Genomic DNA, 27,618 nt, shown 5'->3' on the forward strand with positions numbered 1-27,618 from the left:
TTACCGACTTCAGAACCGGTTCTCCGCGGATCACCCCGACCGCTCGGCCGAGTTCACCCCTTTCCAAGACCACACCGCCCCACATACGGAATGCAACACGCAACACGCAAAGCTTCTCTCAACACAAACCGTGATCGATCGGCACGGGAAACCGCATCGTCCGATCGGTTCGGTCCTGGGCACGGAACGGCCGGCGTCCTCCAGCGGCGGGCCGGCATTGCCGTTGTTGTGCTTCATATGGTCGAACCCAGCCCGCATGGTCAGCGTGGCACATGACTTCTCTGGGAGCACACGATCTTAGGAACGTTACCCATAGAGCCATCGTCGCGCACTTGCACGTTGGGTACAACACTTGTGTGAGCGAACCCGGGCGTTGCGAGTTGGCTTTAGGGAAAGGGAGCATGCGCAGGGCGAAGCAAGGAAAGCAAGGAGAGTAAGAGAAAAAGCGAAAGAATACCGCAGAGTGGCAAAGGACCTCCTAAGCATACTACTGTACGACCCCTTCCCACAGCTGGCCGAGTTGGCGGTGATATTTGCAGCAACATTTGGTCATGCTTTCTGTTCATCCGGCACACCGTCAGGATGCGCACTTTGCCATTCTGCTGTCTTGTCAGCGCAGATCAGCCCCTGGGAGTAGAAGGTAACTGCAACAATGGCTTCAGATGCGTACTTTTGTTCTCAAAGACCTGTTTTTACAACCGCCCCAAGACCTCAAGGGCATCGAAATATATCGCAAAGAAGTGACCGTTCCCATAACCAGCAACTAAATAAATACGAAGTAGTGTTGAGAGCCTCCGCAACCTGACCCAAGCCTGCTTCCATGTCCAATTCCCCCCAGAAAATAAAAAGCCGCGATTACGCAAGAGATATGGCTGAACGCATCGCGCCAGCTAGCCACCCACCCACCACTCCCCTTGTCGTAAGAACGCCGGGCCAAAACCCGGTGGTCCCAAGGGACGAGCTGCATGGAGCAGCTCACACCGTATATATAAAATCAGGCCTCTGGTCCCCGAGCTTCTCAATCTCCTTCTCGCTCATCCCCTGGACCCAGTGATCGCGCTCGCCCCGGCGACGCTTAGCATTCTCGCGGCGTAGTAGCACCGACATGAGGACAGAACCACCAAACAAGAAGACGGCCAGGTAGCCGATCATAACACCATGGCCCTCCGGGTAGCGCGGGCCGTTGAAGTAGACGTTGCTGCTGACGATGCCGTTGAGGTTGCCCCAGCCGATGACGAATCCGAGAACCACACCGCGCTTGTAGACGCCCTCGATGTTGTTGGCCACCCAGCTGATGGTGTTGGAGATGCACGGGTAGATGCCCAGGGCCGCCAAAAAGGTGCCCGCGTACTGCACCGCCGGGTCGTCGGTGCCCAGCAGCATGGCGAAGCCCGCCACGGCCATGACCGACACCAATATGTTGCACAGCCCCCGCGCGCGCGTGCGGTCGGCCACGAAACCGATCACCACCGTCAGGATGGCCGCCGTGACGTAAGGGGGGACGGACATGAGCTGCGACCGCACCACGCTGGTGTTCCAGCCCAGGTTGGAGATGATGGTGGGCAGGAACAGCGAGAAGGCGTACAGCGGCATGTCGCAGCCCATGTAGATGACCATGCCCAGCCACATCTTCCAGTCGCCCAGCGCCTGCCACAGGTAGCTCATCTGAAACGACTCGTGGGAGGCCGACGCCTGCTGGTCCATGCGCAGGCGCAGCACGACGCGGGCGCGGTCGTCGTCAGACAAAAAGCGGGCCTCGTCGGGGAAGTCGTGGACCATCCAGAAGGAGGCGACCCCCACGACGATGGTCAACAAGCCCTCGATGATGAAGATCCACGCCCATCCCGCGATGCCGCCCAGGCCGTGCATCTGCTCGATGGCGGCGGCGAGCAGGCCGCCGAAGGAGCCCGAGATGGCGGCGGCCGAGAAGAAGATGGCCGCGCGCACGCCGAACTCGGACCGCTTGTACCAGCACGACAGGTAGTAGTTGACCCCCGGGAACAGCCCGGCCTCGGTCAGCCCCAGGAACCACCGCGCCGCCATCAGCCCGGACCAGTTGTGCACGAAGCCCATGCCCAGCATGCTCGCGCCCCAGAGGATCCTGTTGTTGGGGGTTGGTTGTGTTAGAGATATGCGATGATAAGAAAGGGATGCTGCCTGCCATGCGACGGGTACATTTGTTTTTACTCTTTTGGGACGGGGGTATGTGTCAATCCTTTGCTTACATGATAATCGGGATGAAAATGGAGGGCCGTAGCTTCTTGAGCAGGATGTTGGTGAGCGGCTCGAAAAGAGCGTATGAGACGAAAAAGATGGTGAGAGTGGCATTGTAGGAGGGTATGGTAAGGTCAAGGTCTTCGTAGAGACCTGCGATTCTTGCGTTGCCGATGTTGGTCCGGTCTAGGAAGGCTAAGAGGTAGAGGAAGCAGAGCTATCGCCGTGTTAGTCCCGGGATGCCCCTTCGGCATGACGTCGATCGAGAGTGAAGGTCGTACCCATGGCATAAGAATCCAATCTAGCTTCCAAACGAGTCGTCGTTCCTAGAGTCAGGGTGTCAGCACTGGCAGGTCCGTATCGACCGGCCTCGGGGTTCACGAGTGGTTAGTGAATGCCTGAACTTACCACCTGTGCGCGCTCTTCTGGCGAGAGGTGGGCGTCGGGGTCCTTGGGAATGTCTCCCGCGTCTTCATCTTGACTGCGGTTGGCATCGGTGGATGCCTTTTCTGTATCTAACGCCATGTCGGTTATGTCGATTATGTCGATGTTAAAGCGTGCTCCAGATTTAAAATTGAGGAAAGCTAGGCCAGCAATTTATATCAGTAGATGATCGTAATGTTAACGCCACGTCGGCATCTGCCGAGACAAGTGAATTCGCTGGTGTGAATGCTCGATTAGGAATGTGAAGGAAAAATAAGAAAATTGGAAGCGAGTTTTGACGAAGATCTTGGGATGAGGATCAGACGAAACGAAACACGGAGGGGTGTCTGGTATTATGTGCAGGGTGTTCGCAGAAAGAGGGGATACCTATGGAATCCGGTAACGGGATTTCCGGGTGATGAACATACCCATTGCTACTCATGCGTGTCATTCACCGCAGGCCAGCTCCCCAAGTCCGAGGGGCGTGCTGCTGACTCTTTCCGGGTTACAGTGTCGCCTGTATCAACGGTTTATCCCCTGCACGGTGCAGGGGGGGGCACACGCAGCAAGCAGGCTTGCTGAATGGGGGAATGCTGCCGCTGTGCTTGTCGGTGATTATCAAGCAGATCAAATCCGGAAATGTACTCGGGAAAACTCGCTGTAACGATGACCGAATAGCGCCAATCGCAAGCGGAGGTGCGTCAGCGGGGGCGCGTGACTGCGTGGTGTTGAGGTCGATGATCTCCCCCACGCAATTGGGTGGGAAGACAGTTGCGAAGGACCCCCTGGGCTCGGCGGCGTCTTGAAGGAACAAGCAATTGCAGCGCGGGGACGCAGAATGCGGAGGAAGCTAGTCCTGCTGGGGCAGGTTATAAGGCAGCATGCTGCAACCCGCATGGCCCCCGGACGCATCGTATTACCCTCTCACCACCTCCCGCTCGTGTCTCCCCTGCGAGCGCCACCGCAGGGATCCCGCAAACATTGGCCACGGCCGTGCGGAATATCTCCATGTTGAATGCTGCAGCTTCCCCGGGCAAGCATCCCAGCTGGGTTGGGTAGAGAGAGTCTATCCTGTGGCGAACGTGATGGCATTGTCAAATGCGGCAGCACCGTGAATTGAATTGCCAGCAGCTGTAACCATTGTATCCGCTAGCTCAGAGGCAAGAAGACACGGGGTAAAGGCGGGGAGACTGTCGCAACCGTAAACAAGGTTATCGTGTTGGAGGGAGACACTGTACGCATGGGTTAGATAGAGATGGCAAGAGTTGAGGCTGCGTCATAGGGGCAACGACAAGGGGTATGAACAAGGTTGTACGGTGCTTGTCAGGCCCCGGTCCCCTGAACGCGGGCGAGTATATCTTGCTCCCACGCGGTCCCGCCGCCCCGGCGCTTGCTACAAACCTTGCCGTAGGGTATCCGAAGGATGCACGCCCCCCAGGGGAAAGCTAGTGATGTGCATTCCAGAACATTGAATGCCCAGCCGGCCTCTCTTTTTCTTCCACGCCCTTTCTAGTGTCATCGTATATCGGGCTGCTCGCCCGGGCATCCCCGGCAACCGTACAACTTGACTCCCCTAAATGCCTTACTTAACAGTGCTAAGATCTAGAGTTTAGAGATAATACGGCCTTACACTACGGAGCACTAGATATGTGCTAGCTTCCCGTCGGGGGTAAATCGGCGGGCATCTAAACTATTAGATGGTCTAGAGTTGAGTTACCAAGCAGGGCTACACACCAGCTCACTAGAAGAAGTCGGGTGAGAATACCACAGGATGACAGAAGCCCCTGGTTAAGGTTTGGGGGGCCGCATTAGCATGCATTGGGGTCCTTGCGCGATCAATGTCGGGCGTCGATAGCGGGGATGACGGCGGCCGAGGTTGTTCTCGTCGGGGGCGCTTTGCTTCTGAATAATTCTCGTAAAAGGCAGCCAAGGCTGTTGCACAAACAACTTCAATGGATGCGCCACTTGCGGCAACCCCGAACAAACTTCGGCCGCCTCGAGGGACCGTGATAGAAGGTCGGCATTCCATGAAGTTTTCGGGATGGTTGTTACTCCACAAACTTCGCTGCCGGTACATGACAACATGGCCACTTCTCCGGACGGTGTCTCAAATGGGCCGCCGCCAAGTCTTGCTTGTAGCACGGCATCGATAATAGTGCCGAAACTCGGCCAACGGGGGGAATGGGAGATTGTGGAGGTCCGAGAAGGGGCATCGAACCCATGTGGTGTTGGATTTCCGACGGTATGTCGGATCTCTGGGCGGGCTGTTAACGAAGGAACCCTAGACAATGGCCACTCTGGGCCTTCAGTGCCAGCTAGATCGGCATCTCGGCTAGCAACATATTGTCATGCAGGTGTCCGCCCATGCCTTGCGCGAGGAATTCTTGGCTCTATCCTCCGCGGAGTCGTTTCGGTCTTTGCGTGCACGCTTTTCAAACCCGGTGATTTGCACGGCCGTGACGGGGTGACAGGCTAGCAGCGCAGGACGCTAGTGTTCAGCCCGCTTCACCCCCGGCAGATGTTGTGGTCTGTCACCTGTGGATAGTGTAGCGTTGGGTGGAGGTTGTGGATGGCACCAGGGGTTATTCCATTTATTCCTTGGGGTCGACGAGGTCGGGCGACCGTGGACCAGGGGCTCTCTGCCCAAAAAGCTTGAATATTAGCGCCTTCTTCCCACTGCCTCTTTGGTAAAATGGTCCAATGGTCTCGCGGATCGGAGATCGAAGCTCTCTCTTGGCCGGGCTTGGGAGGGGTCTGCCAAGCCGGCAGACCCTCGGGGGCCGTTTCTGCGGAGGCGGTTTCACCCGGATCACCCACCCCCAAGCCGCCATGATCTATGCCAGTGAAAGAAGCCTGTCTTGGCAGGGGTGACTGCGCTGAGGCTGAAAACATGCCGGAAAGGAATTCATGATGACGGTGTCTGGACATCGCCTGGCTTCAGCTATATTCCGGTCTCTTTGATAATGTGGCACAGAGAGCAATTCGGATAATTTGACGCCCAGCTAACTAATGGCCTGCAGGACTCCGACAAAGAGGTAGTGAAATGAGCGCGGAATTAAATATGCATACCTAATTACCATACAGCCTCTGGGAAGTCGCATGAGAGGTTTTGACAGGTGGCACTTTCCCCCAGACCTAGGCATGCAGGGGTTTCGTTGGGACCAGTCGAGCTCTTTACCGCTCGGCGAGGGGAACCACAGGCTCGGAAACGGCACCCATAATCGGGTGCAGGTTGTTCTGAGCGACCCTCTGCGGCGGCGCGTGCTGTGGTCCGGTGGCGCCCATGTATCGAGTGCAAAAACTGGCCAACAAATGACATGGAGTTTCCCCTTGCGGGGGCTGCCAAACCAACCTAAGACACGAGGTAAATGGAACACAAACTCGGTCAAACCGGAATGTGTTTGCGTGGCTCGTCTGGAAGATCAGGGGCTGCCAGCGCTGTGGTTTGGCTAGGTTTCCGCAAATTGGCTGCTCGGACGACCCGAGTTTGAAATCCCAGGTTGCAGCGTATGATGGCCAATGTCGAGATGAGTAGGTATGAAGTACTTCGTAATTAGCATCATTCCCTTCAAAGGGGGAAGAGGCCACGTGCGTCTCGATGCCGCCAGGGGCAACTTCTTGCACGTGTTGTGCACCCTTCGTAAAAACTGTAAATTCAACCGCAGCATTGCACTATTGAGTCGTGCATAGCATCCGAAATTTGATGAAACTCCCAACCTGGAAGATGATCCATATGAGTAAAAAGTGGAAAATACGATGTCAGTGTGAAGGCGCCGTGAGCCGTTGAAAGAAGGAGGGCCTGGAGCTGCCCGAGTGGGCCAAGTGGGATTCGGTAAGGTATGGCTGTACCCCGCCCCCACTGAATGGATCGGAGCGAATCGGGGTTAGGGAGTTATCATTAGCGATTGATTGGTCCGACGAGTGGGCTTTCCAGAGAAGGTCCAGAAATCCGCTCGTGCGCAGTTTGAGTTCGTTGCGTTTTGTGACTCAAGTCCCCGTCCTTCCGAGTGCCGTCCCGTCGAGTCTCGCGTGGTGAGTTGGCGCTGACAGGTTACGCGCGCTCTCCTCCACAAACCTCCACAGCTTGCAAACTGACCTGTCACTCCCCAATTTACATTTTGTAGGTTTTTAGGTGGAACTCGACAAGGGGAGGTCTCATCCCATCAATTACCACACACAGACCAGGTAGTTATCGTACGAAATACAAAGTACCTTCGCTCCCACGGTGGCTTCGGTCCCCAATATTCTGCGGCCCCGCTTTCCCATCCGATCCCGACTCCGGCCCCCGAAAAACCCCGAGTCAAGCTTTGTTCTCAGGCCCTCGTCACCGCAGCCGCAGCGCATCTCCGTTGTTATGCCGAAGAGAGTCTGCATCGTTGGTGAGTGAGGTGGTCTAGCTTCTCCCCATCTGCTCCCTTTTCCCTATCTTCCAGTTCTTCATGCTCCAGTCCGGCAGTTGACCGGTCACAGGTGCCGGGCCTTCCGGCCTCGTGGCCGCCAAGTCACTGCTTTGGGATGCGCCAAGGGGCACTTTTGATGTGACATTGTTCGACTCCCAGACTCGGATTGGTGGTCTCTGGCCTTTGCACAAGGACGACAGCACAGGACTTGTCCATCCCCGCATGGTCGCCAACCAGAGTAAACACACTGTCCACTTTAGTGACCTGGCCTGGCCCGAAGACGCCCCAAACCTGCCCCGCGCTTGGCAGATTGGTCAGTACCTTTCCGAGTACCAGAAACGGTACTGCTCTGAAGCAAAGTTCAGCCTTGGAACCCATGTCGAAAAGGCCTTGCAGCTGGCAGTTTCCGCCAAAGATGGCTCACAGCAGGGTTGGCAGGTGCAGACTCGATCCGTTCAGGGGGAAGTGAAGGAAGAGTCATTCGACTACCTCCTGGTGGCGTCTGGTTTCTTCGGCCAGCCCGCACTGCCTCCCGTAGGCCGTGGTAGTCACGAAATCCCAGCCGTTCACAGCAGCCAGTATCGCAACCTGCAAAGTCTACTTGGGAAGTCGAGTGGTTCAGGGGGGAAGATCCTTGTTGTGGGAGGTCAGATGTCTGGGGTCGAAATCGCTGGCACAATCGCCTCACATCTTTCATCCGCCGTTCATTCCCCAGGGCCAAGCCCGGTGTCGAGCCCGGAGAAGTACACCATACACCACATCATCCAGCAGCCCGTGTGGGTGTTTCCGTTGCACACTTCTCCAAATGTAAGGGCTGGTTGGAGGCCCCGAGTCGAACCCGTGTTGATACGCTAACGACTTACAGCCAACCGCATCCGCTCCTCCGTTTCTACCATTCGACCTGGGGTCTTACAACACTGCCAATAGGACCCATCCCCTAACCAACTCACAGGGTCACATCTCCGTTGAAGCAGCCAATGTTGTTCATTCCATCTACCAAGGGGCTCTGGGAACCGACCAGTCAATCTTCTCGCCAAAGGTTGCAATTACAACCGCAACCACCAATGACCCGCCATACCTCACCGTCAGCGACCACTACATGGACTTTGTCCGTTCCGGCCTGATATCTGTGTCTCACGGCAAGCTCAGTGGCCTTGCGGGCTCTGAAGCTACGGTATCCCCATCGAAGGAACGAATCGAGGATGTTGCTGCGGTGGTGTTTGCAACTGGCTTTGACGCATCCTCCTCCCTCTCGTTTTCTTCCCCCGTCGGTGAAAGAGGCATTGTCCCTCAGCCCCTCCGACCTGAACAACACAGTTGCGCTGGGATTCCATGGTACTTACCACCCCGATGTCCCGAACCTTGGCTTCGTCGGCTTCTACCGGTCACCTTACTGGGGCGTCATGGAGATGCAAGCTCGCTTTCTCACGGCCCTATGGGCGGCTGGCGGGCCATCCTCGCCCTCTCTGCCCCCGCAATTGAAGGAAGCCTTAAGCAAGGACACCTCGATCGAGCGAACCCTCAACCTCCGGACTGATCCGCGGGCATCACAGTTCCCGATGGGCGATTACCCCTGGCTCATGCAAGAGTTTGCTACCGCTCTCGGACTAGAACGATCCCCGCCATCGGGGAAGATGCCCAGGCTGCCCCCAACCGACAAGGAGATGGACATCTTGACCCCATCACGGTACCCATCCGCGTCGCTAACCGGACCCCAACGGAGTGAAGTCACCAAGTCTCTGAAAGAGACCGAAGCGACCGCCTGGGCTGGGGTCGGGTCGACCAAGTTTGTCGCAAGGGCAGTCTTCCGCTCCCTCCTCGGCGAGTGGAAGCTTGAACGAGACCTGACCAGCAAGTTGCCCAGTCATCCGAGCGGGCACTTCAGCGGAACCGCCAAGTTCCTCCTCAGGGAGGGCACAGGAGACGGCCGGGAGGCTCAGTTTGACGCCCTCTGCGCAGACGGTGATCCGGGGCTGGAGTACCTCTACATCGAGGAGGGCGACTTCAAAGCCTCCAACGGCTTGACCTTCCGCGCCACGAGGCGGTACGTATGGCGCTACGACGAGGGGAAAGACAGGCTGAGCGTCTGGTTCGCAAAGACGGACGACCAGAAGCGGGCCGACTATCTCTTCCATGAGGTTGAGTTCGTTCCACCCAGGGAAAATGGGGAGGGCGGGGGTAATGACAAGGGCTGGGAGGCCAAGGCCGGCCACTTGTGCATTGACGACTTTTACAACGTCAAGTACAATTTCAACTTCAGTGCCGTCAACCTGTCAGACTGGCGGTTGTCGTATACGGTCAAAGGTCCGAAGAAGGATTACACCATCGATGGCGTCTACAGCCGATAGCACAAAGACCTGTAACCCATCACCTCTGAATCCCCATCTCACCATGTCCAAGTCGTATGCCTAGCTATCAAATCATTTCCATTATTTTACCCAAGTACTCGTAGCGTTTTATAACAACCTTGCCTCACAAAATGTTCCATTGTAGTACGTACGTTCTGGGGCGATTTCCCAAAACAACAAACTGCCACCTCCCTGTAGCCATCAAACCGTCTACATGTGTCGCCTTGCCCGTGAGTCGGGGCGAGGATGTAATGGGGGGCGTACGACCAGTACTCGACGTCACAGAGGCCATTTGACCCGGCTTCTGCTCCTCCGGTGACACATCAATGTCTGATAATGGCGGGAGCTTTAGGCCGCTGGTTCCAAGGCAAGGTCGGCTTCAGATCTAAACAACTATGGCCTTCCGTTTCCAAACCGCTCACACCCCAAAGAGATTGCAGAGTCGTTCGGTGTGTGCGTGGGATATGAGGTCCAAGAGCCCGCCGAGGTCCGTCCGAGCAGGTGTATCAATCCAAGTAGGACGAGCAACTTGGCGACTCAGAGCTTCCCGTCGTGGTCAGGGCCAGTTACACCCATTCCCGGGGGGTTCCATGTGAATCATCCGCAAGAACACTGCCGACACGTCAGGCGCGGCGTCGATGAATATGCCTAATGCAGGTACGAGATTGTCGAGATTTAGGCCCAAGTTTGTCAGACTCGAGATGCATTCCTTCTCCGACTGATACTGTCGGTACATGGAATAGCCACCCATGAGCAGCCACTGTGCAGTCGCGGGGCCTGCCTGGAGAATCAGGGGTGCTCCGTCAAAAAAGCAGGATCACAGCATACCCGGACCGCCGGTGGTAACCAGCACGGGCGGACAATGTCGCACGGCCCCGCATGTCTGCATTGTTGACGGAAATGGAGGTCGGGGTGTAATATGCCATGGGCCGGCTCTGCTTTGTCCAAACCCCGACTCGGATGCTCCGCGCTTGCATCCAGGTCCTGCCCAGTGTCCGAGACTCGTGGGGGGCCGTTTAAGACGGTTAGTCGCTTCCAAAATTCCAATAGTCCAAAACGACGCTGGCTATCAGCCAAGACCAATGCATGGCATTTCAGCTGGGCTGTAACCCGTGTCACGCCTTGGTCAAGACCATCCAATGACGGAGTCTCCAGATCGCCACTTCTGCAGACACAAACGCACGTAGCCGCTGACAAAGGACAAGCCAACCGAGAGTCGGGTGCTGCCGATCCAGCGCCAAAAGACCAACTCAGAACCCTCGACCATGGTGCGCCAGACCGTTCCAGTGAGTTCCGTCGTGATGGGAGTGCTGTGGTTCGGTGGTTCCAAAACAGCAATGGAGGTCCGAGTTGGGGAATTAGGGAAGAACCGGCGAGAGGACATCAATGCGCCGGTGTGATGGGTCCCACTCCGGTCGGCTTTGCATTATGCCGATTACTCTTGCCCTGTTCGGTCCAAGTGAAGTTGAGGATGGCAGTCACGGCTGCCTGGACTTGAACCGGCACTGTTGCCCATTGTGTGTGTGGCAGGAACGACTTGGAAGGTGCGCATGTGTAAAATCAGTTTGAAACAAAAGGAAGCTGCACATGGACCCTCACCTTGCGAGCTAGGTACTTCGTTCTTCAGCCCACAACCCGGAGCCCGCCGGGTCTGAGGTGTAAATATGCTTGATTGCTCGGCCCGGCCTTCCAACCATGGTCCGTCAGAGATGGCGTTCACGGCCGAAACCTTCCCGCATCCAAATACCACTGTGCCAGCCTATCATATTCCGTCTATTCCAGGCGTTGATGGGTGGCTGCCAGATGGCTGAAGAGTCGAATGTTTGCTCTCAGCCAGTCCCCATCCCACGCCACCATTTCCCCATGGCAGGCCATGCGGCCAAGAACGCCGCAAGCAAACGGGCTTTCGATCTTGCTCCAGTGACGGACCGATCGGTGGGCTTATTTTAAGCTTGATACTGGAACATGGCCTGGTTAGCTCCCCACCTCTGCACCTTTATCTTAAGTGCCTGGTTAACCCCCGTCCGCTGCGTGTCCCGGCGATCTGGCATACCTATCTGCCCCAGTCCCTCGTTGGAAGATCCCGAAATCGAGGTGCAGCTGTGAGGAAGGACGACGCTGCTGTGACCCTGCAAGTACCCAATCAATGAGGTCTCAGTAATGTCGTCGAGTAGCACACGCAATATCGAGCTGTCCCTCTGTCTGCCCAGAAACAGAAAAGGGAGGAGGACATGGGCTCATGGTATGCCCTCGGGCGTGACAGGCCGGCACCTGATGGAGAAACGCGACTGACGACCCGATTCGGGAAGCTACCAAGCAACGTCTCCCGACACCATTCTGATGTTACTGAACTGAGACCGGACTCACTCATGATTGTGTGAGCTGTCTGTCTGCAACCTGCAGTGCGGTACCAATTCCATCCAGCAGCCCCCCGCTGATCTGGCATGACAACTTCCCCAGAGACCTTCCGTCCCATCAACGTTTGGAGGGAGCCACATGACTGACTGCGTTGGCCCGGTTTGCTTCCAGAAAGTGGCGTGCAGCTGCTACACTCCCATGCAGAAACCAATCGAGGTTTTACCGGTCTCTTCCCCGTGTTTGAACGCCATTCACGGCGAGTTATAGTTGGAACCTCTTTATCTGGTGCTGCACCCATCGACCAACTTCCAACAACACACACAGGCAAACCAAACCAAACACTCCACCTTCGTCAACAATACCGAATTATTTCGCTTTTATCAACGCCTGTTAGATCAGCCTTTGGCGCCACCGGCGTGGCAGAGAAGGGAACAAACATCAACAAATCCAACACGGCACTCGGCTTTGGAGGAGAAATTTACTCCTGCAGCACACCTAACATCAGGCCGACGGTTTCTCGAGGTGCAAGCTGCAGCAAACCTAGGAGCCAGCATTCGTTCATCGAGATCGAGATTGACGGTGAACTATTGGTGCTTCTATTCCATGGGCCTTCGGAAGCGGATGCCCATGTCATTGCCGCCGCCACCTCAAGGAATCCCGTTGGCCGAGGTTTGCAGACCCGACAGAGCCAGACTCGCAAGAGAGAGTCTCCGTCGAGGTGATATATCATCTTAAGATCCACTCCCGGCCTTCAGCCAACTTTCTCCCTCCCCCTCATCCGCTATGGATGGGTTGGGTATCGTTCCAAGGGAAAGCAGTATGAATCTCACCGACCAGGAGCGTGGCACCCTCCAGCACGTGGAGAGGCTGGGAGCTGCCATAAGCTTGTTTGGTGTCTGCCTCATCTTTATCACCTATGGCTTCTTCCCCCGGGTCCGCACGGTCCCGAATACCTTCATTTTCTTCGCCTCCATTGCGAACGTCGGAGCCAGCATCGCATGTCTTATCGGTTACAGCGGCATCCTGGCCGGGGACGCATCGGTCTTGTGCCAGGCTCAAGCATTTCTTCTCGAGATGTAAGTGCCGTCACCAACGTGTGTAGGCGCATACTCTGACACTCTTCAGGTTCATGCAATCCGATCCCTGGTGGTCGTTCGCCATGGCGGTCAACGTCTACATGGTATTTTTCATGAGCTACCCTCCCAATCGATTCCACAAGCACCTCTGGCTTTATTGCCTCATCTGCTTTGGCATACCCGCAGTCCCAGCCTTCATCTGCCTCATCTATGCACCGGGTGGGGAGCGCATTTACGGCAATGCCACGGTACGTGACCCGGGTGCCAGCGAGCCTAATACTCCCAGCACTGACAGCCTTGGTAGATGTGGTGCTGGATCAATGACGCGTACAATCAACTCCGGATATTCACCTACTACCTGCCGATTTGGACGTGCATTCTCCTATCGAGCGCCATCTACGTGGCCGTCGGGTACCACGTGTTTCACCACCGCAACCAGCTGCGCAACTTGACGCTTAGCAACCCGGCAAGGGACACCTACTGTGCGGAACGCAAGGAGTCGGAAAAGGTGCGCTTGATCCCGGTCATGTCGAACCCATCATACAATTGCAACACCACCCTCCCCCTCTGAACTTGAACCCATGCTGACCTCAGACCTCGACACTACCAGGAACAGCAATGCTACGGCACCGTAACAACCGAGGTGCAAATCACGGCCGAGTCCTCCGGCAGCCCAACACCGCCCTCCACTCCAGCCGGCTCCATCGCCCCAGTCCTGAACCGACCCTCAACCGCCGGAGCTCACGCTCCCTGGGGCTCACCCGACGACGACGACGACAACAACAACTACGACAGCAGCGGCCCCACCTCCTCCACCACCCGCGTCGTGCGCGGCCACACCCACAGCAACCACCACACGCACGGCGGTGGCAGCAGCAGCGGCAACAACCACCACGCGCCCTTCACCACCACCCTAACCATCACCTCCGAGCCCCACCCCCACCACAACAACAACAACAACAACACGTGCAACCACCCCAACCACCACCACACCAACCTCCCCACCGGCCTCACCCGCGCCCGGCACAAGTTCCAGCGCAAGCTCTCCACCCTCGACCCCATCAAGCTCGCCTACCTGCGCACCTCCTTCGTCTTCGCCCTCTCCATCCTCGTCACCTGGACGCCCAGCAGCATCAACCGGGTCTACTCGCTCGCCTACCCGTCCCGCACCTCCTACGGCCTCAACCTGGCGAGCGCCATCGTGCTGCCGCTGCAGGGGCTGTGGAATGCGATTATTTTCGCGGCGACGAGCTGGCATATCCTAAGGGAGGAGTGGGTGGAGGCGAGAAGGAGGGGGAGGGGGTGCGGGGGGTTTTGGTGTGGCGGGGGGAGGGCGAGACGGTTGAGTGGTGGTGGTGGTGGTGGTGTCGGGGGTGGTGGTGGTGGTGGGTATGATGATAGGGGGAAGCAGGTTGGTTTGTCGCTGTCGGGGCCGGGGTTTCGGAGTCATGACGGGAGTATCCCGGAGAATCGGGAGCTGGCTACCATGCCGCGGGTGGCGAACGTGCGGGTTATTCGGGGCGGGTCCCTTTGAAGGATGGCGATGGTGGTTGACGCACGTGGCGGGTGGTGTAAAACGGGAGGATGGGGGGAGGTGGTGTTGTTCGGCGTTCTGTGGTTGGTCATTCTCTATTTCTTTTACAGTCCTTTCTTGATCCTGGATCGCCCTGGTTTGCTTTCTTATCCCGGGGCCGGAAAAGAAAAAGGTGGCTTCTGCCCCGCGAGGGCTCTTATACCCAGGAGATGGATTTATAGTTGTTTGTTGGCTTCCGATATCTTTGCTGTTTCGATCTAATTACTCGGCGGATTGCCAGATTCGCCAATAATGTTCCCGGCGTCTGAGTGATGCTGACCAAGAGCACCCGATGTACTGTAAACGAACCCCTAGGTCGTCTTGCTTTCTCATGTGATGCTAATTTGGAAGATAGTAAAGGAGAATTAATGTGAGCCCCCCTACATCGTCTGGAGCATATAAAGTGTTGCATCATTATATTGGATGACGATGCGTGTTTAGGTGAAGTACCCCTATTACAATGTGCCGCAACCATCCCTTACCATTACCTTAGTATTCGTAGCAGGATGCTCAACACTAAAAGGGTTTCTCAACCATCGTATCTTGGAATTAGCCTAGCCCAAATAGCAATTGTTCATATAGTCGCTATCAGGCCACCAAGCTAGTAAGTAGCAAGATTATCCTTTTCGCTCCACTAGTTAGTAAGGAGACCCGAGATAACCTGAACCAACTATGGCATGTACGAAGACCAGGACAATTAACAGGTAAGGCAGCCCCATCTCACTGTTGAATATTACCCGAAAGAAACCTGCTTGGAGATAAGCCTGCGACTATGAGCTTCCTGTATGTTTCGTTGATATCCTGTAAAAGTCCCCCCGTCATCTTGCTCGGCTCCCCGTGCTGTCTATATTAGCAAGTTTGAGCATTCTATCACAAGAACCCAAACCTTCCCCCACATACAGACCATCTTCCCGCTTGTCTCCCCGTTCAACCCCACGAGACACACCGGCCACACCGCCATCCCTTTGTGGTACACCTACAGTGCCCTGGCCCTCCTCGCGTACCATCATCGCCATATGCAACCCCGACTCCCCGAACGTTCAACGGCGACGGAGCACAAACAAATGCAGCGAGCCCCGGGCCCGTTGCAACAGTGTCGAGCGGGGTAGAGGGATGGAAAGACAAACCGCCATGTTACGCATACACTGAAACATCAGCAGACCTACACATGCAGGGGACTTTGAGCCACGCGAGGGCGGAAGGACAGGAGTAGTAACTCGCAGTGGATGCTGAACGGTTGGAGTCTCGGGTGGAACACTTACACAGGCAGGCAGAATAGGGGAGGGTGTCGACTAAGGGCTTGAAGGATATAACAAGGAGACCCAATATGATGGGACCGGGAACTGATGGGTTAACGCTAAGGACCTCGAAAGACACTCCTGAACTTCTCCAGACGGCTGTCCTGCGCTGACTGCTGTTCGGCTAAAAGCAAGGTTAATGTTCCCACAACCAATCAACGCCCGCATGGCTCAGTGGTAGAGCGTGTCACTAGTATCTCGACGAGATTATCTATGACAAGGTCACTAGTTCGATTCTGGTTGTGGGCAAATTGAGGAAGCCTTGCTTTTTGAGTCATGTTACACTCCATCATATATCACCTTACTCCTTTTTTGCTGGGCCAACTTCATGATCTGTCAATGACATGGTTGAGTGTGGCTCGGTGACGAAGTCTCAACATGGTCCTCTTTTCAATCCCCCCTCTTAGCGCCACAAGAAATACCACAAACGCTAGCCCTGACGAGGTTGGAATGACAAGACCACACGTTTAGCCAGGCTAGCACGTTCAAGATCGTTTATAGGGGTTATTGTGGAGGGCTAACCTACCTATCGACGGATATCACCTCGGTCAGTCGGCGGTGGTGGGTACCGTAAGTACCTACCTACGGTAACCTACCTAAGCGTTGAGTCATTCTCGGAATTAAAATGCCGCTCCGGCCCGGCCAAGGTTGGGCTTTTGGTGAAATTGTAACCGGTTAGATATTCCTGATTTAAGCGGACAAAGTGTGGCGTACCATGGGATGATTTGTGGTTATATGACGGCACGAAGAGGCCTTATGTGTGGACTGTTTGGTGGGACGACGTCCGGGGTCTTCAAGTGTCGTTCAGAAGTGAGGCTTCTGGTAACCATCGGAAGGCAAGCAGGCCACTGCCCGAAGGAAATATCTGAGGATATGGTGATACTGCATTAAGCAAGGAGCGGTGAGCATGGTCACGGTTATTACACTTGGGCCTTCCCAGGACAAGTACCAACGTAAGTCGAGAGGGGCGAGAGGGCCATACGTTCTATGGGCGGTGCGTCTTCCTAAGTCACACCAAGTGGGAGGTCCGCCACGGCCTCGACGGCTTGAGTCATGGCTTTTTTGCTTGGTAGGCTCACAAGGCGCTCCAGCTTCCGGGTTCCCGGGTATGAGTCCTGGTACAAGAGGCCTTGTGCCGGATCTTGATCAACAAAGGCACTAAGTTTAAACCCACCAACCCAAGAATGGGTGAGAGGGTAACTTGCAGGCTGCCCACGTCCTATTCGATAAGAAGAGTGGGGAAGTGCATGCGAATGCCGCGGTGTCACGCAGGACAAGAGTGACGAGGAGGCTGCGGCGCCCTTGGGCACCTCCGACGCCGTCTGGCCGTTTAGGGATTGTACACTTTAAGCCACAACCCGGAAACGGGTATGAAACAGAGCCCACGAACCGCTTATGGCAATGATCTCTCCCCCAACTAGAACCGACTTTCATGACATGCCCTTGGATCATGGCTTGATCTGTTGTAACTGGTCTGCGGTGAGAGATTTGAATAGAATGAATATGCACCCATGACAGGCCGAAGTTGGGAATGGGCAAGAGCAAGTCGACAAGATGGTGATTGTTCATCTTCGGGGCTCCTGTTTTGGCACTAGTCTCATGCCCTGACTGCGGAACGTGGGGCCGCCACAGAGCAAACATGACATGCCGACCGAGCCCGGGCATGAGAAAAGTGAGGCGGACAAGAGAGGTACCGACCCGCCGGCCACAACCTCCGGCAATCACTACCGGTACCGCATACCGGGCCAATGGGAAGAGGACCGGGCGAGCCCGCAGGCCGCCAAGATGGAGACCGCGCTGCTCATCATGTTCAAACAAACCAGACACCAACAACCACGACAGGGCAAAACACCCGACTGGTTTCACACGTTAGGCTCTCACCAATGCCGGCACTGGCGGTATTCTCCCGAGCCTTCGGTGGAGCGGAGGGGCAGGGCATCGCGGGAGCAACCGCAGCCGGGCCAGGCCCGCGGATGACTCCTCGGTTTGCTGGTACGGTTGGTACCGACATGGCCACACGAAGGCTGCAGCTTTCCGCTCGCGGAACACGTCAACGAACGTTGCGGGGAGCATGTGCCACGGGCAAACAAGGACGGGCCGTGCCAAGGCGGAGAGCGGTGATCGGCTTTCGGCGGGTGATGCCAGGAGAAAAGGGAGATAAATAGGTGGTTTGGCAACGTAACCGTCCTCTGAAACCGTTGTCTGTGACGAGAAAACAACAACCTACCCACCGAGACACCAATACCACACCAAACAGAGACATGGCTCCGACCCCCAACAACACGCAGTTCACATACTCCCCCTCCTCCATCATGCCCCTTGACCACCCAACCGCGGCATTGTCCGAACTCATCCACACCCCCGCCCACGAGGAGACCACCGGGCACCATCGCACCGCATCCCGCAGCAGGAGCCACCGCCGCAATCCCTACGAGGGCACCGGTCTTCTGGACGACGAACAATTCTCCCGGCCCACGGACGCCCCTTCCCACGGACGACACCACCACACGGAAGGGACCCTCCCACTCCGGCTCGCGACCCCTAACGCTTTCAGCGGCAGCTCCTCCTCCTCCCGGCCCGCGGCAACCGTCTCCCATCCCGAGGCGCACTGGGACGGCGGCCGGTACGAGTCAGCAGGGTCCGGCGTGAAGCGGCGGTACCGCGGCGCCTTCGCGGGGCAAGGGCCATCGGATCCCAACGCGGCGTCGGCGGGGTACACCGCAAAGGCCCAGGAGCGCGGGTCGACGACTACTGCCGCCGTGCTGGGCTCGGGGTCGGGCTCGTCGTCTTCCGGAAGGGGCGTCAGTTCTTCCGGGGGGCTGAGGCTGACGGAGGAGAATGTGCGGCGCACGTCCAGCTTCTATGAGTGCGTGAGGAGGGACAGCGCGGGACAGCGCGGTGAGTCGTCGGGGAGGAGGGCGTCGCTCCTGGCGACCCTGGAGGAGGCGGGCAGCAAATTGAGTGGTGGTGCGCGGAGATAGGGTCAGGATGGCAATGCGAGGTAGGGGGGATGGCAGGTGGGAATGCAACGCTTGGGTTCTACCCGTGGGTATCATGGTACAGTGGGGATGAGGTTTCTGTGACAAAGGTGGTTAGCTTGTTTTCCAGTAGGGGAAATGGTGGGAAGGCGAGACTTACTCACTCCTATCAAGCCAGCCAAAACACGATCGTTCATATGCCCCGTCCAACAGTCCTGACACAAAAATGAGAGTGAACATGCCCCTTAAAGCCGATCTTCTGGCTTCTTCCACCCAACCAGAGCACTCCCTTCCGCGATCGCCCCGCGGATGTTGTCAACCAGCGCCTTTGCCATTCCCTGCCCACGCCTCCTTGCCATCCCAGTGTCTATCCCCGCCGACCCAGAAGATGATGACGGCTCGCTACCCATGGTCGGAAGGATGTTGTCGCTCGCCGAGAGGCTGACGAACAGCGCAAACGGGACGAGCCAGACACACAAGCCGAAGTAGGAGGCGATTTCGGTGAACGAGGGCACGTCGTCGGGGGTGTCGTAGTACGAAGCCATGTTTTGGTAAGCGCGCTCCTGGTGGTGGGAGAAATGCTTAAACCAAACGTAGTGGTCCACGAGAACGAGAACTGCGGCTCTTGTCAACTTCTGCCTGACCCCGTCGCGCGGCAATACAGGCTACCTACCACATGAAGCCAAGAAGAGCGGGTCCGTGAGCTTGACGAAGGGGAATCGCCGCATGTTTCCGAGGTAGATGAAGTGGGAGAAGATACCCAGAGCGGTGGGGAGTAAGGGGAAACGGTCGACGACGCAGAGGATCAGTTGTAGGACCATGATGGAGTAAATCAGTTTTGTGAGGAGGCGCTTCGCAATCACGGTATGTTCTTCGACGATCTCGGATAGGTAGTAAAGGCCAGATGCTATTGGCGCGCACACGGGTCAGCATCGTAATCGCATCGCAATCGCATCGCGCGCAGAACTTCCAAACGCCCCCGCGCAGGCACCGTTTGTTTCCACTTGGGTTTAAAGTTGGGAACGCACCTATGGCTAGCGTCATGAAGCAAAAGCCCACGGCAGAGCCGAGATAGCCAACCAGCGGTAAAATCCACATTTTGGCGGGATTCGTTAATTCAAGCTAGAAGCCAGAAAAGACCATGTCATGATAACTAGATAGTGGGAGGTTAAAGGAGAGAATCAGGGTCCACGGAGGTGGAAGCTGGCTGCGTGGCCAATTGATGCATTCAGGGGATCGGCAGCCGCGTCTTGGCAGCCATTGGATGGAAGGCTGAGCACTTGCGAATGCCGCTCACTGGCAAGGTTCATGACGTCTCCGGATGGAAGCGTGTCCACAATTGATGCCCGCCGGCCCGTTCGCGAAGGCCGGATTCGGCTAATTGTTGATCCCGGACTTCCGCACGGGTGTTTTCGTTATCGATAAGATTAGATTTTGATCGCCTTATCGCCCACAACAGAATTCTGGTGGGAGGAAGCACCAAGCGAGGAGTCAAGGCACAAGAGCCGAGGGGCATCCTTAAACACTGGAAAGCCGTTGATTTGTCTGCTCTGGTTCCGACCGGTCCATCCGCACCACGGCGAAGGTTTACTCTCACAGTGTTAGCTACCCCCAAGGTGGTTGCTCAAAAAAGTGCCCCACCACGCTTCAAAATTCCTGGATTCGGGGTCGCGAACTGCGACAGCCTTTGGTGAACCTGCCCATATTTCGGTGCCCCAATCAATCCCAGTTCCCCATAATACATAATTCTCCCTTTTTGTTACGAAGCCATTCGTCAACATGTCACGGCCCGAAGACACCCTGTGAGTAATTTCGTCCACCCCGCTCGCCCTCACCGCAACTGACACGACGACAGCGCGGCCGATATCCACTACGACGATGTCGAGGCACGCAAATACACGACCAGCTCCCGTATTCAAAATATCCAGGCCTCCATGACCCAGCGCGCTCTTGAGCTACTCGACCTCAAATCACCAAGCTTGATCCTCGATGTCGGGTGCGGAAGCGGGCTGTCGGGCGAGATCCTCTCGGGGGTTCCCGAGGATGAGGGAGGGCCCCATGTGTGGGTAGGGATGGATGTTAGCGCTTCCATGTTGGACGTGGCGCTCCAACGTGATGTGGAGGGTGACCTGTTCCTTGCGGACATCGGGCAAGGCGTACCATTTCGGGCGGGCACATTCGACGCTGCCATTAGCATCAGCGCCATCCAATGGCTCTGCAACGCCGAAAACAGCGAGACATCCCCGGCTGGCCGCCTATCGCGATTCTTCAATGGCCTCTACGCGTCACTGAAACGGGGCGGCATGGCCGTCTGCCAGTTCTACCCCAAGAACGACATCCAAAAACAAATGATCACATCAGCCGCCGTCAAGGCCGGCTTCGGCGCCGGTCTCCTCGAGGATGACCCGGAAACGAAGAACGTCAAAGTCTACCTCGTGCTGACCGTGGGCAGCAGCGCGGTTGCCAACAAGGGCGGTGACATCACGGGTGTCGTGGACGGCATGGACAACGTGGATGTAATGGACCACCGGAAAAAGAGCAAGACCGGGAAGGGCGATATCAAGAAGGGCAGCAAGGCGTGGATCATCAAGAAAAAGGAACAGATGGAGCGCAAGGGCAAGATCGTCAAGTCCACGTCCAAGTTCACCGGGCGGAAAAGACGGATCCAGTTTTAGTTCTGCCCTCCTTTCTTTTCTACAATTTGCTTGGGGGCTGCATCTCAAGGGGCGTTCCGGGTCTGGCGACAAAAACACATACACTGCCTGTTATATTCTTTCTTTCTTGACACAATCTGATACCCATTTCTTCTAGCATCTTGCGTCTTGTTGTCTTCTGGCCTGGTTCTACAAGCGCGATGTATCCCGCATCGACCCCTGGACGCCGTCTCCTTGACCCTCGCCGTCTAAATGTGCTCGCCCACGCCCAACCCACCCGGCTTCCCCTGCGTAATCTCCGGCCAGACTCGATACTCGCCGCTATAATTCGGCAACCCATCCTCCCCAATCGTCACCTGTGTCGACGCAACACTGACTTTCAACCCGGGCACCTCGGCCGCGCTCCTCTCCTCCCCATCAAACAGCGTCACCCGCCACGCCAACTTCTCCCTCAGATACGGCACCACATCCACCGCCTCCAGACTCGCCACCCCAACCCCATCACCACCACCATCCCCATCCTCACCCCCCACACCATCATCAACCCCACCCCCAACAATATCCTGCAAAACCGCCGACGTCAACGGCACCGTCCCCGAAACCATCAACCCCCCCACCGCATGCGTCCTACACCTTGCACACCGCGTCCCTTGCCCTCCATTCCCACTCCGCCCCCCAGCCCGCCCCAGCACAGACACCCTCCCGACGCAGTTGAACGCGCTGTCCCAGCTGGACGGGTCGCTCTCGTCGAAGGCGCCCAGGAAGACGAGGATGCGGAAGGGGGCGCCGAGGCCGTGCTTCTGGGCGCGGATGTTGACGACCCATTCGGTGTAGGTGTTGGCCGGGGCGAGGTGTTGCAGGGAAGGGGGGATGGTTGGGGGTGGTGCGGGGGCTGGGTGGGTGGTTAGTCGGCAGTGTGTGGGTTGGTAAAGGGGAGAAGGGGGGGGCGGGGAGCTGCTTGCCTGTTAATGGTTCGCCTTCCTCTTGTTGGGTGGGTTCGGGATTTGGAGGGGGCGGTGCTGCGGGTTCAGCGGCTGGTTTACCGCCCGCCGCCGCTGCGAGAGCGTGCTCCTCCTTGCGCTGCGCGACGTTGGCGAGGAAGTCGGCGAACACGTTGGTGCCGTACAGGTTGACGACCGTGCGGCGGATCTCGGTTTGGTGCGACTTTTGGTCCGGAAAGCGCCATTTCTGCGTCTCGGGGTAGGCGTACCCGAAAGTGTGCGTGTCTTTGACCTGGCTGGATGTCCAGAACTTGGAGCCGGACTTGTCCCAGAAGGGCTTGAGTGGCGTGTCTCTGGTTTGGGACTCGCCATCGGCAGCGTTGAATGTGGCATATGGCGCAGGATGCAGGGACATGTAGCTGTCGGGGTTCAGTTCCTGCCAGATAGCCCAGAGGCGGTCGATGTTGCTGGGCACGACGGTCAGCAACAGGTCTACCACTATACCGGGAGAGACCTACAAGTGGTGCAACCAGAAGAACGGATCGAACGCCGAGACCTCAAGAGACGACATATGGCCATTCCCGCCTGTTCGGTCGTGGATTTCGTTGTGGACATCCTCCAAGCTGCCGAACTGGCTCGGCTTGGTGTATGGGTCCCATCCGTTGAAGCTGAAGGAGTCAAAGTCGGTGTACGACAGCAGCAACGTGCTGACGTTGCTACGGAGCGAGGCCAGTTCGTTGGCTAGGATGGGCGAGACGCGGGAATCCCGTGACCGGCCTGTCACCTTATGAGGATATCGGACCGTCGTTCTGTACCGGCTCCACTAGATGCGAAATCAGCTTGTGGGTTGGGTGCGCTGAAGGCGGTCGGGGTCGATTTACCCGCCGCGAGAAGTCCCCCGGCGATGGATTCACCGGGTTGAAGACAAACCGGTACAAAGGATTGCTGACGAATTTCGTCTTGCCGTCAACGTCAACCACTTGGACCTTGGGTGATGTGAGCGCACTCGGAAAGGCCGGGGTCCCCCGCGGGGGCTGGATTGCCCAGTCGAAATAGGGGGCGCGGAAGGTCTTGGCTGCCTCGAGGTACTTGTCACGCAGGGCTCCTCGGGGGAACCTCTTTGCAACCTCCTGGACGGCGTTGTACAGTGATTGCTGTCCGTTGTCAGTCCCCGGCGTATGGGTTGGTGGTCATGTAGGAAGTCACCTCATAGAGTGCGAGGTATGGCCGATGCCAGGTCAAGAACAAGATGGACGAGTGCGTGCAATAACCCCCGAAGCCGCTGGTGCTCCGCCAGTTGGTGTTACTACCCACTCCGTTCCAAGGCTTGTACGGCATGCCATGGATCCCGGCGATCTGGTAGTACGAGGTCAAGATATTTTGATCCTGCCTCTGGAGGTTTTTGAGACCCAAGATGAAGAGATTGTATTGTTCGGGGAAATTGCGCTGAAGCTCCCGCAACTCCCGGCGGAGAGGCACAGCTCCTATCGGATTCGGATGTCAGGAACAGAACGGGTCAACTGGTTGTGGCAAGGAGACCAGCTTACCATCTACGTCGGGGGTGGTGGGAACGCCGGTAACAGCAATGTTGCCGCTCATTGTTGCAACTCACTACAGGCTTTTAGGTTACTGCACTTGATATCCTCTCTCGAGTCACCTCATAGTGACATAGAGGGCTGGTCCGGCTTCCAAGAAGTGCAACGGTCATTATTATATATTCTCCTCACGGCCGGTATTCTCTAGCCTCCAACATTGATGCTCCACCACTTCACCTCGCTGGGTCCCCATATACAACGGCGCCCGATGACATTGTCCTGCACCTGGTTCGCTGAAGTGAGACATGGATAGGTTGGCGAGTTGTGCCACTTAACTCTTTCCAATGTAACATCTCACCTTGTGCATGGAGCGCCTATCCTATCTCCGATCGCCCACTTCCGACCGTCTCTGCGGGGCCCCTTCATTGGCTTTCACTTTGCGACGCATTGGGGTTGGCCATGCTTGTGCTGTGATATCCAATAGATCAGGAAAACGTTGCCACGAGCTTGGATCCCGTTGCCGTTTCAACCGGTCGTTGAGAAGATGTATGCAAAAACTGAAGCGATTCCCCCGCTGGATAGATTAAAACCAGTAACAAACCAGGAATTGCCAAACTACTGCAGGAATATGCACACATCAGCCGACTAAGGCTCTCTCGGCATGCAGATGCATACCCGTAGCGGCTGAGACACTTTCTTGTTTACCGCGGCAGCCGCCAACGCCGTATTAACTGAGTAGCTCTTGGTGTGCACAGTGATAACCATGACTCGTGCATTTAGTATTTAAACCTGCCGTGCGGGCACCAGGTACAAATTACTTGCGTTCAACCAAGCCCCTTTCGGGTGTAGTGGGACCAAGCACACGGTTCACAGAGTGCTTTGCTCTTGGGGTTTGTTGGCTTGCTAGCAACATCCACAGATAATAATCACACTACCCGTTGTCGACGTTTCAACAACCGAGTTTTAAGAATTTCATAGGATGACCACAGAACTGCCTCGTATAATCTCATCGACACGACGCGGCCGGGCTCTCAGAATAGACACGGTTCGAATTTCAGTTGGTTAAATCAAGCGCATCATGCTCGAAGAAGAACAGCTTTCGAAAACAAGTCTTGTTGCGAGATTTGAATAGTAAGGAAGCTCAAACTAGAGCTCATGACTGCGGCCTTAGTCTCCAAAGTTAGTTCAATGGCCACTAACTGTAGGTCTAAGGGCAAACTATTCCGATTCAAGTCCAAAGCTGCAAAAGGGGTTGCTGAGTTGAATGGGAAGGACTGAAAGGAGGGACGCCCGCCGTTTAGCTAGGAAGTTCGGTTTGTCGGTTTGTCTACTTGGTTTAAGAAACTGACATTCGCCCAAGGCAGCATACTTGTAGACAATGAGGCTCTGGGCGACTCGGCTGACTCCCAAGTTGAGCCTCAATGCAGGGCATTCTCCTCACCTCCAACCCCGTTCTCCCCCGAGCGCCTCAACCGCGGCCCGAGAAGCAAGCCCTCCCAGTCCAACGGACCGCACCCCGGCAGACCCCCCCGGTCACCAACCGACCTCACGCCAAGCTCGGTCGGATCTTGGCTGCAGCGTCGGCTCGGCCCATCCAGACCGAAGACCCACTTGAGGCCGATAGCTCCGGCGGTTCTCCGTTCTGTAGCTCGGAGGCAACGCCAAAACCGGCCGTGAAGGGTCCGCTCTTGGACAAAACACGTCGGGAAGGCCCGAAGCCGGTGGGGCGGAGAAGAATGCACCGGAGGATTTCATTCTCAGGAGGAGTGTGCGGTGGTTGTTGCCTTTGCTGGGAGGCTGGGTTGATGAGACACTGTCAGGGGCGTGGCAGGCAAATTGGCGACAGGTTGGTTCCCAGACGAAGATAGCATTCACATCATTATCGTGGCAACACATAGGAAAGTTCAGGTGCCTGTCCCACGGCCGCCATTCTCATATACACATACAGTACATGGTGTCCATCGCATGCGCCCTTCTGCCCCTGTCCGCCCCTCTCCGCCGCCTTCCACCCGGCCTCCTCCTTGTCCAGTCTATGATGCCCGTTGCCCTCTCTACCTTCCTGCCCTACGCTATGGTCCAAGGAGGTGCCTACCGGGCACTCTAGTTCGGGTTTAGGATGAGGTCGAAGTTGTGAGGGCACAGCGCAATCGGGTATATACACTTGCTGTACGAATCATGCTTGTCTAGCGATGTCGATGTGTTTAGAGAGCCTTCTCCATCGAGCTGAGAATGGCCCGGGTGAATTCTTGGTTGGTGGCCTGGCCGCCCATGTCGGGGGTCCGGACATTGCTATTGGAGGCGTTAGAACATGTTGTGTACCGCAATACAATACGTTGAGGCGGCACGACTTACCCCTGAGCAATCACGTCGTAGACGGCGTTGGAGATGCGGTTAGCGTGGTCATCAAGGCCGAGGTGACGCAACAGCATGGTGCCACTGAGGAGAAGGGCGGTGGGGTTGGCCTGGTCCTTGCCCTTGATGTCAAGACCGACGTGCCTGCAACCAGGCTCGAAGACGGCGACGTCACGGCCCATGTTGCACCCTGGAACGACGCCGGGGCCGCCAACAAGCGCGGCGGCAATGTTGGACAGGATGCCACCGTACAGGTTAGGCATGACCATGACGTCGAACTGCTGGGGCCGGCCGACGCACTGCATAGAGGCGTTGTCGACGATCATGTCAGTGCATTCCAGCTGCGGGTAGTCCTTGGCCAGCCTGTTGAAGGTGCCGCGGAAGAGACCGTCGGCCAGCTTCATGATGTTGGCCTTGTGGATGCAGGTGACCTTCTTGCGGTTGTTGGCAAGGGCGAAGCTGAAGGCGAACTTGGCGATGCGCTCCGACTTGGCCCGGGTGATGATCTTGAGCGACTCGACGACGCCGGGAACGCTCTGGTGCTCGAGACCACTGTACTCGCCCTCGGTGTTCTCACGGATGATGCAGAGGTCGATGTTGTCATGGCGCGTCTTCAGGCCGGGGATGTTCTTGACCAGCGAGACCGAGGCATAGATGTCGAGCTCCTGGCGCAGGGCGACGTTGAAGCTCTGGTGGCCGGACCGGGTGATGGGGGTGTGCAGAATGCCCTTCAGACCTAGCTTGTTTCGCCTGAGCGAAGCAACGGCTTCCTGGAACTTCTCCTCTGTGCGGCCCGTGGGGGTTGCGTCCTGCAGACCTGACACCTCGATCTGCTCCCATGTGATGGGCACATTGTCCGCCTTGAAGATGGCCTTGACACTCTCGGCAACCTCGGCGCCAATGCCGTCTCCGGGGATGAGGGTGACGGTGTACTTGCCACCGTACTTGGTGGGCTTGAAGAGGTCGGACTGGAGGGATTGCGCGGGGGTGTCGCTGACGCTAGCAAAGGTGCGCGCAACGTTGAGACGTTGCTGGGGTTGGGCAGCGGCCCTAAGGAGGCGCTGGAGAAAGAGAGCGGGTTAGCAAATGTGTTCGCTCCGTTCTCAGTTCTCAGTCCGCAGTTCTAGAGACATTGGCGGGTTGGCGAGTTGGCGATGGCGGGGATCTTTTGGTGGTTGGGGGGAACAACAAGGGATCAGCGATCAGCTCATGGCGTAAAACATACCTGGGCAGTGCGGGCAGAGTTGCGGGACAGCATCTTGGGCAATTGGGTGGGGATGAGGTGACCTAAGGGTGCTCTACGAGGCTGTCGAGGTGGTGCAGGCGTGAAGAAGACGAAGCCAGAAAAGGTTGTCACAGGTCAAATGCCGCAAAACAGAAAACAACCTGTGCAATTGTCTGCGCCTGCCTTGTTGGTCGCTTCGAGCTCTTTTCGTCTCCATGTTCCCGGACTTGTGGGTCGGCGCTG

The 27,618-nt window shown here is 56.7% G+C and overlaps 9 protein-coding genes and 1 non-coding gene across 10 annotated transcripts; 6 read left to right on the plus strand and 4 right to left on the minus strand.

The window, feature by feature from the left end:
• Nucleotides 1-975: 975 nt before the first annotated feature.
• B0H64DRAFT_437837 (major facilitator superfamily domain-containing protein) lies at nt 976-2,739 on the minus strand (the record flags this gene model as incomplete). Its single annotated transcript, XM_062806292.1, has 4 exons — nt 976-2,101; nt 2,226-2,431; nt 2,496-2,540; nt 2,623-2,739. 4 exons carry the CDS (start codon nt 2,737-2,739, stop codon nt 976-978), a joined length of 1,494 nt encoding a protein of 497 aa, XP_062664200.1.
• Nucleotides 2,740-6,630: 3,891 nt separating this feature from the next.
• On the plus strand, nt 6,631-9,479 carry B0H64DRAFT_381551 (uncharacterized protein). Its single transcript, XM_062802812.1, has 5 exons — nt 6,631-6,669; nt 6,762-7,016; nt 7,108-7,844; nt 7,903-8,291; nt 8,332-9,479. Exons 2-5 carry the CDS (start codon nt 6,992-6,994, stop codon nt 9,383-9,385), a joined length of 2,205 nt encoding a protein of 734 aa, XP_062664201.1. The 5' UTR covers nt 6,631-6,669; nt 6,762-6,991; the 3' UTR covers nt 9,386-9,479.
• Nucleotides 9,480-10,143: 664 nt separating this feature from the next.
• Nucleotides 10,144-11,011, plus strand: B0H64DRAFT_20934 (uncharacterized protein). The gene has a single exon (XM_062799390.1). It carries the CDS (start codon nt 10,305-10,307, stop codon nt 10,881-10,883), a length of 579 nt encoding a protein of 192 aa, XP_062664202.1. The 5' UTR covers nt 10,144-10,304; the 3' UTR covers nt 10,884-11,011.
• Nucleotides 11,012-12,562: 1,551 nt separating this feature from the next.
• On the plus strand, nt 12,563-14,353 carry B0H64DRAFT_313852 (uncharacterized protein; the record flags this gene model as incomplete). Its single annotated transcript, XM_062800180.1, has 4 exons — nt 12,563-12,819; nt 12,869-13,067; nt 13,124-13,347; nt 13,414-14,353. The coding sequence occupies 4 exons, from the start codon at nt 12,563-12,565 to the stop codon at nt 14,351-14,353; spliced, it is 1,620 nt and encodes a 539-aa protein (XP_062664203.1).
• Nucleotides 14,354-15,850: 1,497 nt separating this feature from the next.
• Nucleotides 15,851-15,939, plus strand: B0H64DRAFT_t5. Its single transcript has one exon. It is a non-coding gene; the product is annotated as a tRNA-Thr (tRNA).
• A 1,522-nt stretch (nt 15,940-17,461) lies between these two features.
• On the plus strand, nt 17,462-18,671 carry B0H64DRAFT_449068 (uncharacterized protein; the record flags this gene model as incomplete). The annotated part of the gene is made up of 1 exon (XM_062807072.1): nt 17,462-18,671. The coding sequence occupies exon 1, from the start codon at nt 17,952-17,954 to the stop codon at nt 18,669-18,671; it is 720 nt and encodes a 239-aa protein (XP_062664204.1). The 5' UTR covers nt 17,462-17,951.
• Nucleotides 18,672-18,761: 90 nt separating this feature from the next.
• Nucleotides 18,762-19,989, minus strand: B0H64DRAFT_20989 (transmembrane adaptor Erv26). The gene is made up of 4 exons (XM_062799400.1): nt 19,697-19,989; nt 19,342-19,575; nt 18,829-19,284; nt 18,762-18,767 (listed from the first exon to the last, which is right to left on the minus strand). The coding sequence occupies exons 1-3, from the start codon at nt 19,764-19,766 to the stop codon at nt 18,914-18,916; spliced, it is 675 nt and encodes a 224-aa protein (XP_062664205.1). The 5' UTR covers nt 19,767-19,989; the 3' UTR covers nt 18,762-18,767; nt 18,829-18,913.
• Nucleotides 19,990-20,124: 135 nt separating this feature from the next.
• On the plus strand, nt 20,125-21,553 carry B0H64DRAFT_352338 (S-adenosyl-L-methionine-dependent methyltransferase). The gene is made up of 2 exons (XM_062801491.1): nt 20,125-20,470; nt 20,524-21,553. Exons 1-2 carry the CDS (start codon nt 20,448-20,450, stop codon nt 21,341-21,343), a joined length of 843 nt encoding a protein of 280 aa, XP_062664206.1. The 5' UTR covers nt 20,125-20,447; the 3' UTR covers nt 21,344-21,553.
• Nucleotides 21,554-21,570: 17 nt separating this feature from the next.
• On the minus strand, nt 21,571-23,862 carry B0H64DRAFT_414519 (common central domain of tyrosinase-domain-containing protein; the record flags this gene model as incomplete). The annotated part of the gene is made up of 7 exons (XM_062805037.1): nt 21,571-21,798; nt 21,868-22,214; nt 22,366-22,730; nt 22,782-23,086; nt 23,145-23,417; nt 23,470-23,747; nt 23,811-23,862. 7 exons carry the CDS (start codon nt 23,860-23,862, stop codon nt 21,571-21,573), a joined length of 1,848 nt encoding a protein of 615 aa, XP_062664207.1.
• A 2,137-nt stretch (nt 23,863-25,999) lies between these two features.
• B0H64DRAFT_315783 (uncharacterized protein) lies at nt 26,000-27,408 on the minus strand (the record flags this gene model as incomplete). Its single annotated transcript, XM_062800256.1, has 3 exons — nt 26,000-26,087; nt 26,151-27,211; nt 27,376-27,408. The coding sequence occupies 3 exons, from the start codon at nt 27,406-27,408 to the stop codon at nt 26,000-26,002; spliced, it is 1,182 nt and encodes a 393-aa protein (XP_062664208.1).
• Nucleotides 27,409-27,618: the final 210 nt, after the last annotated feature.

Source organism: Chaetomium fimeti (genome assembly GCF_033439085.1).
Source record: "Chaetomium fimeti strain CBS 168.71 chromosome Unknown B0H64scaffold_1, whole genome shotgun sequence".
Lineage (NCBI taxonomy): Eukaryota > Fungi > Ascomycota > Sordariomycetes > Sordariales > Chaetomiaceae > Chaetomium > Chaetomium fimeti.